Source organism: Cajanus cajan, chromosome 2, assembly GCF_000230855.2.
Source record: "Cajanus cajan strain Asha chromosome 2, NIPB_CcT2T_4, whole genome shotgun sequence".
Lineage (NCBI taxonomy): Eukaryota > Viridiplantae > Streptophyta > Magnoliopsida > Fabales > Fabaceae > Cajanus > Cajanus cajan.
In genome coordinates, this window is record NC_138518.1 from 75,672,128 (window position 1) to 75,687,727 (window position 15,600).

Sequence of the window (15,600 nt, forward strand, 5' to 3'; positions counted from 1 at the left end):
TGTCCATTGTCCATTATCGTAGTGGTTATATTTACCTTTTCAGCCTCACTGTCTTTCAAAATTTGTCCTCATTGTCCATTGTCACGTGGATGCATGAGTCACTTCTTTTCTGTCTCACTATCTTTAATTAATCCTATGAAGAGATATATTAACCTTGTCTCCACATAAAAGCAAAATATGGAGTATAAGACGAGGAAGATCATCCTTCCGTGTAGAAAATAACATGATAATTTTGGATTTAGGCTAAACCCAATCTCATTTTTTTTTAATGATATATTTAAAGTGATAAAACCAGAAAGCACCTCTAATACTATCCGATAAAGCACTAATAGCATGTTAGGCAGGCTGCTAGCAGAAACTTGATTTAAAAATTAATGTATGACAAAAATTAATTCATAAAACAAAAATTATTTTCATTTATATTTAAAAATGTTACTAGTCGCATTAAAAAATATATAAATAAAAAAAATAAAAAACATGTTACTAGTCGATATAAAATTTTTGGCACCGAATAAATTTTTTTGGTTAATCGAAATAATCATGTGCAATTTGTAAATATATGGTAGATTATATATTATATGGTAGTTAATAGTTAAAGTGGTCCAAAAGCCCTGGTGAGACCGATAAATGTGCTTTTTATTCGAATCCTGGGCTACAAACCAGCTCTCTGGAGTCTGGACCTGAACCAATAAAAATGACGCTTTTGTTGGACAAAATAGTCAAGAAAACGTTCATGTATCCATTTATCATTTCCAAAAATCCCAAATACTGCACATAACTTGGTCCCAGGGAGCCAGGAAAAAAATACATTATGATAAAATTTGAATAAAATATTTTGTTATTTTAATTATAAATTATAATTTTATTTCAATAAATAACATTTTATCATGAAAATTATTAAAGTAACCTTTTTTAGCTAAAGAATAATAATAATATTTAAAGTGTTTTATTTAAGTTTTATATTATATTATGCCCTGAAATGATAAAATAAAATAAAAAATACAGTAAAAAAAAGGGTTAAAAACAGTAACGGAGTGCGACTGCTCCACCGACCATAACGGTCAAAAAAGAACACTGACGACGTGAAAACTGAAAAATAAAACAGTATTCTGCGAACATCTCCTGCACTACTAACGATAACGAGAATGCAAGAAAATTCATAATCTTCGAGTACCTTGTTTCGTTTGGTTTATTCCAAAAAATTGTTAATTCTTATCAAATTTTAAGAGAATTAAAAATAATGATTATTTTCTCAAATTAATTTATACTCGATCAATCATGACAAATATAAGCTTTGTTCCTTCACGCATGAGAAAAAATAAAGTGCTTAAGATATGTGGCATATAAATAAATATAGGGAGTTCGCACTAGGCTCAAGTTCATAAATGATAATTGACATATGAGAAATACATTTGGGGCAAGGAGCATGTGAAGAAGAGTCGTGATATATAGTGGAAAGGATAGATAGATATAAATTAAAAAGTTGAATTATGTTGGGGCAAATAAAATTCATCCAACTTTTTTCCATTACTAGACTGTATTATTAGTCATAATGCAGATCTCAAAAAGCCATGGGACACCAAATCCCATGTAAACATTACTGATTTTTCTAAACATTAGTTTGCTTATATCAAAAGCTAAACCTATATTTTAATTTATAAATAGAAAGTATTATTGAATGAATAGGATCTTTAGGGAGCAAAAAGCAAACCAAAATGAGTACATTGGAAATTTAGCTCGTGGAGACAAAATAAAGCAAGTATCTATATCTTTGCCTGGTGCTTTTGTGAATCTGAAGGTATTTGCAAGAGATGTCGAACTTCAATTCTAGGAACCAACGCAATGCTAAACACTCGCGTTGATTGCAATGGGATGTACCCCTTTACCAAATCAGGATATGCATTAACCTCTGTCAAATCACTAGCTACAATTCAACGTATCATACTTAATTACTGTTATTTATTTTAAAATAAAATGAGAATCAGTGTATAAAGTGTTTTAATTACATTTTAGCTATGTAATGTAATTAGCAGATAATTATGTCTGTTCAACCCCTCTATCTTCTCTAGCACTCTCTTGTTAAGGTGTTAAAGTGTTACAAAAAGTTTTACTCTATGTTGTCTTTAGAATTCTTGAGAATACTTTTTTTTTTAATTTAAACCTTATTATTTTTAATTTTTTACTTTGTAAAAAAATTATATTGTCTTTTGAAATCACATAAAATCTTTTTAAATCATATATATTCTTAAGATATAAATATATTAAAAATTAAATTATAAAATCTTAATTATAAGTTTTTTAAAAAAATTATTATGTTTTTATAAAATATTTTAAAATTCATAAAATCTTTTTAAATCATATATTCTTGAGATATGAATATATTAAAAATTAAATTATAAAATATTGATTATAATTTTTTTTTAAGAATTTATTATATTTTTATAAAATATTTTAAAATTCATAAGACTTCTTCATGTTAAAATAATTTTTTAAAAAAATTAATAAAATACACCTCCTAAAATAAAATTACTTAATTATCAACACTTTGAATATGATTGGAAGGTAAGAAATAGAAGAAAGAAAAGTGAAAATGAAATGAATTTGATAAATGAAAAATAAGATGACAAAAAAAAAAAGGGGGGGTAAATATCACGCTCACCTCTTTGTATTTCCATGGAAGAACGAGTGGAAAAACTTGTGGAGGTTCAAAATCGAAAATCTTTATTTGTTTAATTTTTTTTATCATACAGAATGCTTCTGAATGTCACAATCATTTCTGAAACTTTTTTTTTTCAATTACATGCGGTTTTAAATTACAATATTGATTAAAAAAAACTCAGTCGATTGAAACGTTTATTACATGGATATTATGGTGTGATTATTAAAAAAATAATTAACTTTTTTATTTCTCTCTTGCATATTTTTCTTAAATTAAATAACCAATTTTTATTTATTTATTTTGATTAATTTATTTTTATTCATTTATTTTCTCTTATTTTATTTGTTACTTTTTTTTTCCTCTTTACTAAACGGACTCTTAATCAGATAAAACACTTAACCGCCTTTTTTTTCTCTTGGAACGTATCATATAATTTAATCATGTTGTAAAAAATATATATGATTAATTATATGAATATAATATATTAATTTGGATTAACACAAGTGATAAAAAGATTTATTTCATTTATAATTAGGATTTAAATCTTAATTTCTAATAATTAAAAATACTCAAGATGAAAAGAGATTAATGTTAAAAAAATAATATTAAAAAATGTTCATCACAATATAATAAATATTATTATCCATTATGATTGATAAAAAAAAAATTTAATCGTCCGAATTTATAAAATCCGAATGTACAAAATGAAGAATTGGACATAGATATTTTAGGTTATAGATTCTAATAATTTTAAAAAGTATTAAATGAGGTAAATTTTGAGTTAAAAAAATGAAACACTTTTTTTATGAAATTGATTGATTTTCTATTATTTTGGATAGAGGAAAATAATTCGGTTAAATTTAATGTGTCTGTTCAATCAAATAAATATAGTAATTGTGTCAATCCCCTTTGCTCTACGGTATCCCTCTCCCTCTCCTACTCTACTTCATCCCAATTACATATATCTTTCATTTCATTCTCATAAAGTTGATTGATCCAAAAATACATATATACTAATCTTAATCAATCCAAAAAACGCCACCTTAACCTTTACAATACAATAATTTATTGGCTATAAATTGAAGGTGCAACTTGAGTTTTGTTGATTTCAAAGATTCGAATATAAATTCATCTTAAATCAACAGCTGTCGAGATCTATCTATTCTGTCTTTCATTTGTTAGGTATTCATAGATTTTTTTTTAGAAATTCTACGATACCCTTATATATTTAAAGAATTTTAGAACTGTTTTCTTTTTTTTTTTTTTTTTCTTAATATTTGACCATTTAATTTAGAATTATTTGATTTTTAACATGTTTATATTTTTCATTTCAATATACATTTTCTTAAAATTTTAATATTTACATATACAAATGTTTAGATTTAGTGAGAATATTTTTTATATATTGAGTCATGATAAATTTAAACTTTTTATACTTATGTAAAATTATATGGAACAGATTAAATAAAAAAATTATAAAACCTCCTTCAACTTCAGTAAATAAAATCTTACTATTCTCAAAATTATTTTAATTTTTATAAATTATTTTAAAATATTTAAAGAAAATAAATAGTAAGTTAATCATTTATATAAATTTTTTTAAGAACACATCACTTCGTGAAAAAAAATGAAAGCGAGAAAGATTTTTTTTTCACATTTTACATTATTTTTATTAATTTAAAAAATTGATTATACTAAATAATCTTAATTTATAAGTACAGTGAACACATGTCTTTATACTAACTTAACACGTGTGTTTGTTGTTGTGAGACTTGTACGGTCCAGCCACGTTGCAATGTTCGTGCAACGGTCACATACATGCATGAAAGTACTACAGCGTCAGTTTTTCACTTTTCAAGTTCTAATGCAACATTTATTTTGCCAATTAATGGGTTTCTGGATCCTTAATCGGGAAATTATTACAATGGATGAAAAAAATTGCAAAATATCCAATATATATTAAAAAAATCAGTACCATGACTTAAAAAATTAAAAGTGTTGTGAAACACAACTTTTATTAAATAAGAATAAGAAATTATGCTACAAAATTTATTTTTATTTATATTTTAAAATAAAAAAATAAATTTTGGTGAGAGACGTTTTTTGAAAAATAAGTAGATAAAAATATGCACAAGTTACATAGTGAGAGTGTAATTTATTTATTTGTGGGTAGAAGAACGTGGTTAGTTTGAAAGGAAGATAAAAAATTCCTTCCCTTGGCGTTATAGGAGGAGGGTCAAAACTCAAAAGTGTATAAAAAGGCAACGGCTAGAATGGCGTTGATCTCACACACTCCACAAAAATCGCCCACTCACTGCTCTCCTATTAACACATAACTATCGGAATCATGCCATCCTCTCTATTCTTCCGCAATTCATTTAAGCTCTTCATTCTCCCACTTTTTCCTTTGGTTCTTTCCTTTCGGTAAGAGTCCCCTCTCGCTCGCTTCTCTTCAACCATTCCTTCGAGAGTTTTTTTTTTTAATCGCACCTCTCACATTCCCACATCACATTTCCCTTCTGGGTATTCCACTTTCGCATCAAAATCCATTCTTTTTCCTTTTTGTTTGGGTCCCCTTATACTGTAACACCTTCTTGCCTCTTACTTGTTTCTCCATTTCTTCAAGTAAGGCCATTTTGGAACCCAAACCCAAAATAAAAAATACAAAATAAAAAATTAGTGATTGACTTTGAAAGATGTCAATTGCTGAGTTTGCTTTGAGTTCAGTTTGCAACGACAAGGTACATTGGGAAGGGCTGCCAGGACATTGTTCTGGTGAGCCAATCTTGATTTACCTCACTGTGGATGGTGCTGTCACCCCAATGCGCGTGTTCGAGTCCGATTCCATTGCCTCGGTGAAACTGAGGATTCAGCAGTGCAAAGGCTTCGTGGTGAAGAAGCAGAAGTTGGTTTTTGGTGGCAGAGAGCTTGCTCGCAATGGCACACTCATCAAGGAGTATGGTGTCACTGATGGCAACGTACTTCACTTGGTTCTGCGCCTCTCTGATATCCTCTTCATTGTTGTGAAGACCGTTAATGGGAAGGAATTTGAATTCCACATCGACAGGCACAAGAATGTAGGGTATCTAAAGCAACGCATTAGAAAGAAGGGGGAAGGTTTCATTGATCTTGAGGAACAAGAGCTTTTCTGCGATGATGAGAAGCTCGATGACCAGAGGCTCTTCCATGACATATGCAAGAGTGATGATGATGTGATTCATTTGATAATTAAGAAATCAGCTAAGGTAAGGACTACACCAATTCATAAAGACTTGAAGCTCTCAGTGGAGGCAGTGGCACCATGTGAGAGAGTGAAACATGTAAGAGAGACTAGGGACAAACATGTTCACATAGCAAAGGTCCCACCTGATGTAGGTTTTTGGTTGGAGCCAATTATTGTGAATCCCAAGATCATTTTTTTCCCTTTCCTTTGGGACATGATCACATCCACATTTGAGGGCTTGAAGAATGGAAATCACCCTATTAGGTCTTCTGAGGGCACTGGAGGGACTTACTTGATGCAAGATTCAACAGGTCAGGAGCATGTTTCGGTTTTCAAGCCCATGGATGAGGAACCAATGGCTGTGAACAACCCAAGAGGTCTTCCAACTTCATCCAATGGTGAGGGTTTGAAAAGAGGGACAAAGGTTGGAGAAGGAGCCTTGAGGGAAGTTGCAGCATACTTATTGGATCATCCGAAGAATGGGCCACGTTTGGTGACAGGTGAAGCAGTCGGGTTTTCTGGTGTTCCCCCTACTGTTATGGTGCAGTGTTTGCACCGAGAGTTTAACTACCCAAATGGGTTTGCTTGCTCCTCAAAACATGTCAAGATTGGGTCACTGCAGAAGTTCATGAGTAATGATGGTAATTGTGAGGACATTGGACCCTGGGCTTTCCCTGTGGAGGAGGTGCATAAGATTACTGTGCTTGATATAAGATTGGCTAACGCAGACAGGCATGCTGGGAATATATTGATCAGAAAGGAAGCAGATGGCCACATGAAGCTCATTCCTATTGATCATGGCTATTGTCTGCCAGATAAAGTAAGCATTCTTTTTCCCTTATAAGTGCATGTTTGGGTTCATGTTGAATGATCCAAAATCATGTTGAAATACCAATTAACTTGATATTAGGTAATTGTTTGCATGCTTTGTTCCATGTTGAGAAATTGATTTTGAGTTGAAGCAACCAAGTTAGATAAAAAAATTTAGGACAAAACTTATATATAGTTCCACATGTAGAGCAGATTAGGTGTGGGGATCGGTGATTCTATACAGAGAAGTTATTTGCATTTTTTGACTTGACATGTTTAATTCATTCAAATTGATGGAGATGGAGGAACACGTGTTGCAAGTTGTCACTCAATTTTTTGTGCAGGCTATGTGTAGAATAACCGATGTAATTGTGGGTAGATGGAATTCATAGATGCTAGGAATTAGGGTGTCGCATTGATACACAATAACTGAGGTCCACATTCTATAAAATGAGATTGTTCTTGTTTGATTGAATATGGAGTAACTTCATTATTCTTTCTGCAGTTTGAAGATTGTACATTTGATTGGATTTACTGGCCACAAGCACGTCAGCCTTATTCTCCTGAGACTGTTGATTATATCAAATCTCTGGATGCTGAAAAAGACTTGGAACTTTTGAAATGTTATGGATGGGATATTCCACTTGAGTGTGCTAGAACATTTCGGATTTCCACAATGTTGCTGAAGAAAGGAGTTGAGAGAGGCCTTACTCCCTATGTTATTGGAAGCATTATGTGCCGGGAAAATTTGAACAAAGAATCTATGATTGAAGAGATTATTGGGGAAGCCCAATATTCCTTGCTCCCTGGCATGGAGGAATCGGCATTTATTGAAGCCATCTCCCAAATCATGGATTCTCGTCTTGATAAACTTGCAAATTAGACTCTTTGTTTTTGTGAGTTATAGGTGTTTTTGTATGTATTGAGTGAGTGATTTAGTCCATATTGGGATGGACTACAGGTTGCATAAAATTGTGTCTTGTGATATGGCTTGATGTGTTCTGGACATGCTCGTCTATTTTTAGCTTCTCAAAACTGATTTTCAAGATTGTATTGCCATGTTGAACAGAAATCAAAGGTCTGAATAAGATGTATTATACAGAGGTTTCATTTCATCTTTCATAGTAGGAGGCGTGACAAAGGAGCCGAGTCTGTCACGTGTATATAATAAATGTAACATGTTAGGTTTCACCCCCCAAAAAATGTAACATGTTAGGGGCACATGAAATGGAATTTTTACTCCTTGCCCCGCATCCTAGTTGGGCTTGTCTCCATATGAAAAGGGAAAATTGAATTCCATGAAATGATTGTAATTTAAATCTTTATCATAATGCAGACCTTTTGTACGTGTTACTTACTGGATTCAAATGATAGTCCCCCCCACCCCAAAAAAAAACACTGTGCTTTTAAGATAATTTTTGTGAAGAAAGCAAAATGATTATAGTCGCAGTCAAAAGTGAAAAAGATTATGACAGCCATGTGGTCTGATAATGATTCATTATAGCATTGATTGTGAATAGTTGTGGTTATAGAACTAGCCGTTTCGCGGGTACGAGAGAGAATGCAAATGTGAAAACACTTTGAATATTGATCGTACGATACTGATGGCTAAGATTTGTTGTACATTTGTGGAGGTATTTCAAAAGACTATAGTTCAACATTGTTTGGGCTTGCACCCATAAGCATGGATCCCTTGGACTTGTTGCAATGCAAATATATCGTTTTCGATTTGTTCTCTCTTGCGATTATGGGCTTTAGAAATATGCCATAAGTACATGATTTTAAGTAATTACTTCTTACTTGCTAACTTTTAATTTATATAGCAAAATAGAAATGTGCTTTTTAAAAAAAGCAACACAAAGATATGTCCACTTAAGAACCCTCAATGTAGTGGAGTTGGTATGGATTTTGTCACCAAGAGAGCTTTTCTACTTTTTTAGGAATAAGCCCTCAAATAATATAATTTTGTCAATGTTGATTTTATTCATGATTCGCGATAAGTGGTATACACAATAAATGAAAATACATTTTTTTTATTACTTTGCTCTTTGCAATATGCTATTAATTATGTCGAGTGAGGAACCTACATTATATAATGAGAATGGATAGAGACATAGCTTATTTTAATTAAATTATTAATGTATATTTAAAAGTATTAAATTTTGTATTCTTAATTTTATATATTGAATTCATGAATGTTTGTTTTTAATATTTATGTTATATATACTTATATATGATGATTGTTACTAAATTTTATTTAAAATAAAATTGTCCCTGGTTATGTCCGTTGTGAGCTTATCTACTCTATTAGGCTCGCCTAAGAAAAAAAGGGGTCCTCCCTGAGGCCAAGGACCATGGATACGAGAAAGAAAATTGTGATAAACGATCAAATTGTGCATTGATTTAAAGACCTTGTGCTGGAAGTCAAGTCAAAAAACAAATGAAGCATCAACATTACGTCCTTGGAGGAGGCCTCGTCTTCTTCGGTGATGGTGGAGAAGAGTGTAGAAGAGAGATAAAAGGGAGTGAAGATTAATCCATCTTGTTTTACAAGTGCCTAAAAATAAGAAAAAAAAACCAATCTTAATTTTCTTTTCACACTCTAACTTTTACACTTATTTTATACCTTTATTTATTTATTTCCTTTTCTTTTTTCCTTCTCATTATATTATCACTCACTACATGTATTATTTACCTCTACTTTTTTCTTTATTATTTATCTTCCCTCAAAGGTCTATACATCTTTTGTGAAAAAATATCTTTGTTCTAAAAAGATTTGGTAAAATAAAACGAAATTAGCGCTTAATTTATTTTTAAGTTAAAAATTAAGACAATGAGTTAGAATAATACATTTATAAATTAACTCAAATAACCATCACAAACGCATACAAAATTAAAATTTAGGTTTTAGTTTAATTTTTAATACTAATAAATATGCGAATCATCTTGTACCAGATTGTTTTACTTTAATCAGTATATTTAAATTTGAATTATAAATATAATATTTGAAGTAAGAATTTTGTCACTCTAATACTTATATTCAATTTAAATAGAATTATCTCCGATAAGCAATATTTACTAACTATGTAAAAAAAAAAAAAAATAGTCTTGTGACATATTTTTCTTGAATTTGATCCTTAAATTTTTTCTTTTGTTACTTAGGTATTCTTCTTATCAATCTCGATAATAACAGTGTTAGATGTCGCTATTAATTTACCAAAACCTGGTTATAAATTGGATTTTGATCCTCCACCCTTCTGGTCTTTCTTTCTCTAACATTTCAAACTCCATAAAACCAACCCACTCATATTCACAAATAGATATGTAGTAAAGAGTTTTAAATTTTAACACAACATTGAGTAGCAACAAGTTTTAGACCACTCATTTGAATTTGATTGTCTCTTTTACTCCTTTTTGTAATTAATTTAAGTATAACACTTATCATTAAAAAAAAAGTCTTAAAATGAGAGTCAAACAAGTCTCTCACTCATTTATAGTTCAAAATAATCATTGAACATATTGTTAAAATAAATGGATTAAAAAGATAAAATAGAAAAAGATCACTGAAAAAGTATTTAACGTAATTTGATTTTTCATATCTGCGTTTACAACAGCACTTCAATTAAGAATATTTATCATTTGAAATTATATTTTATTGACGAAGCTTAACAAAATATTTCTGCTAAATTTTATGGTGAAACTTAAGAAGTTTTCTCCACAAATTTTCTAACCAATTAACACGAGAAATCTACCTTTTACATATTAAAATTAGAAGAAAAAAGATTATAGTGACATTCATTTGTAATTAAAGTCTTATAAGTTATAAATATTAAAATTTTGCACGAAAATCAATGTAAAAGTGGTGAAGTAAAAAATGTGATTGCAGGAAAATAATGTGGAACAGCTAGCTTTCCATCACGGAGCTCGATTGCCCTTGACCTGAATTCTTTTGCTAGTAGTGCTCAACAGTCAAACCAATATCTGACACCCTCCTTATTCGTCTTCCAAATCTTACCATACTGCTGCACATTGTCAAAAGCTGTCGTATTAAAATACAGCCATATTCCACTACTATCCATTCACTACATTTCAATATATTATAACATTTTTAAAATATATTTAATTCAATGAATATAAAGACTAAAATAACTAATGGATAATTTGATTTGTTATTCTAGTAAATGATACTTTTTTGTCTAATAATATCATTAGTAGTAATGTAACAGCAAGTATATTGTTTGTTACAGGCATTAAGCATGAAATGCTAGTATCTTTTATACATAAAAATTAGTAAATTACCATAACAACATTAAAAATTGAAATTAAGATATTATATATATTAGATATGAAATGATTGTATGCCATTATAGGTTAGATTTTTATTTATTGAGTTTAATAATCATTTTATACTATTAAAAATTACAAATTATAATAAAACATGATTTAAAGTAATTTTATAAAAATAATTTATTTTTCATATTTTAAATTAAAAATTAAAATATTTTTTAACCCCTATAATTTTATTTACTTTATCATTTATTTTTTATAATTTAAAATAGACATTTATAATTTAAAATCAAAATATTTGTAATCTTTATTATTATTATTTTTATAATATTATCTGTTTTTGTGTTGATTTTATGAGGATTAAAAAAAGTGTATCAAATGAAATGTTAAAAGACATAATTTAAAATAATTCTAATAAAATGAATTAATATCTCTATTAAAACAATATAAAAGAAAAAATGTTATAAAAAATATTAATAACAAAAATTATAAATATAGAGAGTTAAAAACTTTATCTTAAATTATAAAGATTAAAAAATATTAAAAAAAATAAGTATAAGAATAAAAAAAATTATTTTAAACTATAAATATAAAAAAGTAAAGTAAGTGGATATATAAAACCTCTAAAAACATGTGTTTAATTTAAATTAAATAACAATGTAGAAAATCTAACCGCATAAATTATTTTATTTGTTAATTATAACTGATTATGGTATTGTTTGATAAAGAGGAGAACTAGGAAAGTGCAGTTTCATAAATGTGAACACGTAGATAAAAAATAAAAATAAAAATAAAAATACAGTTGCATCTTATTTCTAAAATATTCTACTCGAACGCCAAGACAAGGGGACAACCGCCATCACTCCATGTAATCCTCACTGTTCACTTCAAGACAAAAATCGTGTTTGGCTAAGCAATACTCCACAATCTCATTTATTTATATAATCAAATACACCTTTTAATGCACCTCTCTTCTTACCTTTATATTCTTACTACAAACAAATTTCTCTTAACATCACAACCACCCCTAAACTTAAATCAAACAACTTTGTTACAAAAATTCTTATATAAAAATATATTATTTTCAAATTTTTAAACCTCAACTCAACTAAATCATTTTTCTTAAAATGTTATTTTCTTTTAGAAATAAGACTCCTATAACATTTGCAAGACATCTTTAATTATTATTTAGTTTTTTAATAATAATATATTTATAATGAACTCTTATACAAAAAAATGGTAATTTTCATATAAAATTATAAAGAAATTGTTTGTGTATGAAATAAAAAATATTTATATTTATTACGAGTATCCATGGGGTGTTTGCAAGAAACAAATTATTAATTTTGTTAAACGATGTGGATGTGGGGTTTAGTCTAGGTTGGGTGTCATCCTTAAATTATGCGCAAACACATCCACATCCTGCTCTCAAGAGTCACACACCACTTCCACTTCCACTTTCACTTCCACTTCCACTCTGGCTCTCCCTCCGCCACCGCAGGCCATGGCGGCCTCCGCCCCTCCTACAGCGCCGCGCCCCAAGCGCCCGCGGCCGCCGTCGGGGCGCACCAACCTGGCCTCCTGCGTGGTGGCCACCATCTTCCTAATCTTCATCGTCATCGTCATCCTCATAGTGTACTACACCGTCTTCAAGCCGCAGGACCCCAAGATCGCCGTGAACGCCGTACAGCTTCCGTCCTTCTCGGTGGCTAACGGCAGCGTGAACTTCACCTTCTCCCAGTACGCCGCCGTCCGGAACCCTAACCGCGCGGCCTTCTCCCACTACGACAGCTCCCTCCAGCTGCTCTACTCCGGCAGCCAGGTGGGGTTCATGTTCATCCCCGCCGGCGAGATCGACGCCGGGCGGACACAGTACATGGCGGCCACCTTCTCCGTGCAGTCGTTCCCCCTCTCGGCGCCCCAAAGGCTGGGCCCCACGCTTCCGAACGGCGACGGAGTGGGCTTCAACTATGGGCTGAGGGTCCAGCCCACTATGGAGATCGAGTCTAAGCTGGAAATGGCGGGGCGTGTTCGAGTCTTGCACTTTTTCACACATCGCGTTTACGCCAAAGCCGGTTGCAGGGTTGCCATTGCCGTATCCGATGGATCTGTCTTAGGTTTTCACTGCTAATCATCACTGTGCATTGTAATTGTAAAAACATCATTTTTTACTTTCCTCCAATTGGGAAATTCTGCTTCTTCTTAGTAATTAATTTTCATGATAATGTATGTCTATGGGTGGGGCTTTATTGGTATAATAAGTTAAAGGTTAAGTAAAGGGTTTTGGGGGAGGCAGAAAGTGGAGAGGAATGATGAGTTTGAAAGGAAGGTCTTTTTGGCTTTTGGGGAGGTTAATTAATTGTGGGTTAAGTAAAGTTGGATACCATGCTTGATAGGGATACTAATTTGACTATGGAAAAGGAAAAGAGGGTGGTACCCTTGGCTTGTGGGGTAGGGCCGGGTAGTCCTAAAATTATCGGGAAATGCGGCTCTTTTTGGGGAAGTTGATTTATGGTGTTGTTGGATACCAAGTAATTATATATTTTCCTTTTGCAAGAGTAAGAGGGAAATGGCATCTTGAGAAACCAACTAAGATAGAAATGGAGTGCCACGTCTAACTGTGCAACTATCGACATTATATCTGTTTTTTACTTTATTTGTTTATGTTAGTTGGACTCGTATGTCACTATTGAAATGGGCATCAACTCAATACAATCTCAAGCGAACAACGTCAAAGCCAAAATGGACATGGGTTTTCGATGAAGTTCAAGCTCATTCAACAATGCAACGGATTAATAGGATGTGATCATTTGTTCACTTTTACTATATTAATTATACAAGATAATTTTTTAAATATTATTTTTAATTTTTAAGAGTTTATTTGCAAATTTATTTTTATATATAATTTATATCATTATTATATAAGGATAAAAACTTGTTCATTCCAAGTTATTTATTTATAAGTTTAGGGTTTAGGATTTTTTTACAAGTCATCGATCCTTTTTTTTTTCTAATAGAGAAATCCTTCTTAAATTATATATATAAATGTGCAAAACACCATATAAGAGAAAGAGAAAGGAGTAAGACATATATTACACTTCAACTTGGATAATTACTATATTTTCCTAAAAATAGTCCTCCTTACCCAAACATATTACAATATGATTTTTCTTTCTTTCCATCGTATGTTAAATTTTTAGAGGTACTGAATTTCTACACATGTAAGTAATTGTGGGGGCATAATATATCAACAGCATTAATATATATTTTTTAAATTATGCTTATGTTATTATTTCTGAAACGTTCAAGGACTAAATTCACACATTGCTTAGCTTCCAATCTCATTTTTATAACACGAACGGTAGTTTCTAGCGGCAGACCTACACGTTAACATTAGGGGGGGGGGGGGGGGTGACTTTGAGAAAAAAACATGCAAGTGTATACTAATTTAGTAATTTTTACCTTTTATCTTTTATAATTTGAACTCATTATCTTCAATTTTTCAGCAGTTGTTAATTTTTTTCTTTTATTAATTTATTTTCTTTTGCCCTTATTAAGTAATTTTACTCTTTATTTAGTTAAACATTTTATTTATCTCACATTCTATTTTTGTATTTATAATAATAGTAACTATAATTAATTTTTTTAAATAAATTACTCCTATTAACTCAGAATCTTGGATATGCCATGGGTACTTTTCTATTTCAAATATTTTATTTGAGTATAGTGTTTTTTTTCTTCTAATATCTTATTTGACATTATGAATATTATCTTCTTTGTTTTGGAATTTTCATTTCAAACACTACACTCAATTAGAAAAAAAAATCTCTCGACCATTTTAAATTGATTTTATTTATTTATCTTTATTTGTGTATTTAATATTTTTTAACGTTAATACCTTTTGATTTACCATACTTTTTAATATTTCTATTTCTAAATTAAATTTCAATAATTTTTCTACAAGAAATTGTTAATAGTTAAAAATATTTTACATCATTAAAACAAAAATGTAATTTATATATTCAATATATTTATTTATTATAAATTTTAATTATATAAAAAATATTTATTAAGGACAAACATTGTACTTTGCACTTCCACTTATGGCCTATGGGGCACCGTTCCTTATCTGTGCTACTATCCCAAGCATTCTAAGAGAGACTCTGTTTACGGTGGAATTTGTTTAAGGATTCTTTATATTCGGACTAGCATGACAAATATTTCAATTTAGGTATATTATGATTTGAATACTACAGGACGAGAGAAGGAAGAGTATAAGATTAGTGATTACTTGTTTCTAGATGTTCCTCGATAATTAACAAGTAATAATTTGCATGCACGTAAATGCTAAAATGAACAGAATGAACAATGGATATATTCGCAATACAAATCATGGTTCAAATTACATACTGTCCAAGAGTTATAATTAACGCACTACAACTATGTGATTAGGAGAAATAAAGGAAGAAACCTACACTATAACTACTCCTAGAACAAGAAAAGAAATGTGGCCGAGAAGTGATCATACCCAAAGATAATTCCTCGCACGGAAGCCATGTGTGCAGGCAGAGAGTGTTTGAGAGTTTAGTTTAAGTATGAGTTTTTCCGACCTTCGTAAAAG

At 30.6% G+C, this 15,600-nt stretch overlaps 2 protein-coding genes across 2 annotated transcripts; both read left to right on the forward strand.

The window, feature by feature from the left end:
• Positions 1-4,960: 4,960 nt before the first annotated feature.
• Positions 4,961-8,045, forward strand: LOC109806291 (phosphatidylinositol 4-kinase gamma-like protein). Its single transcript, XM_020368664.3, has 2 exons — positions 4,961-6,702; positions 7,198-8,045. Exons 1-2 carry the CDS (start codon positions 5,356-5,358, stop codon positions 7,573-7,575), a joined length of 1,725 nt encoding a protein of 574 aa, XP_020224253.1. The 5' UTR covers positions 4,961-5,355; the 3' UTR covers positions 7,576-8,045.
• Positions 8,046-12,344: 4,299 nt separating this feature from the next.
• On the forward strand, positions 12,345-13,188 carry LOC109792626 (uncharacterized). The gene has a single exon (XM_020352047.3). The coding sequence runs from the start codon at positions 12,484-12,486 to the stop codon at positions 13,108-13,110; it is 627 nt and encodes a 208-aa protein (XP_020207636.1). The 5' UTR covers positions 12,345-12,483; the 3' UTR covers positions 13,111-13,188.
• Positions 13,189-15,600: the final 2,412 nt, after the last annotated feature.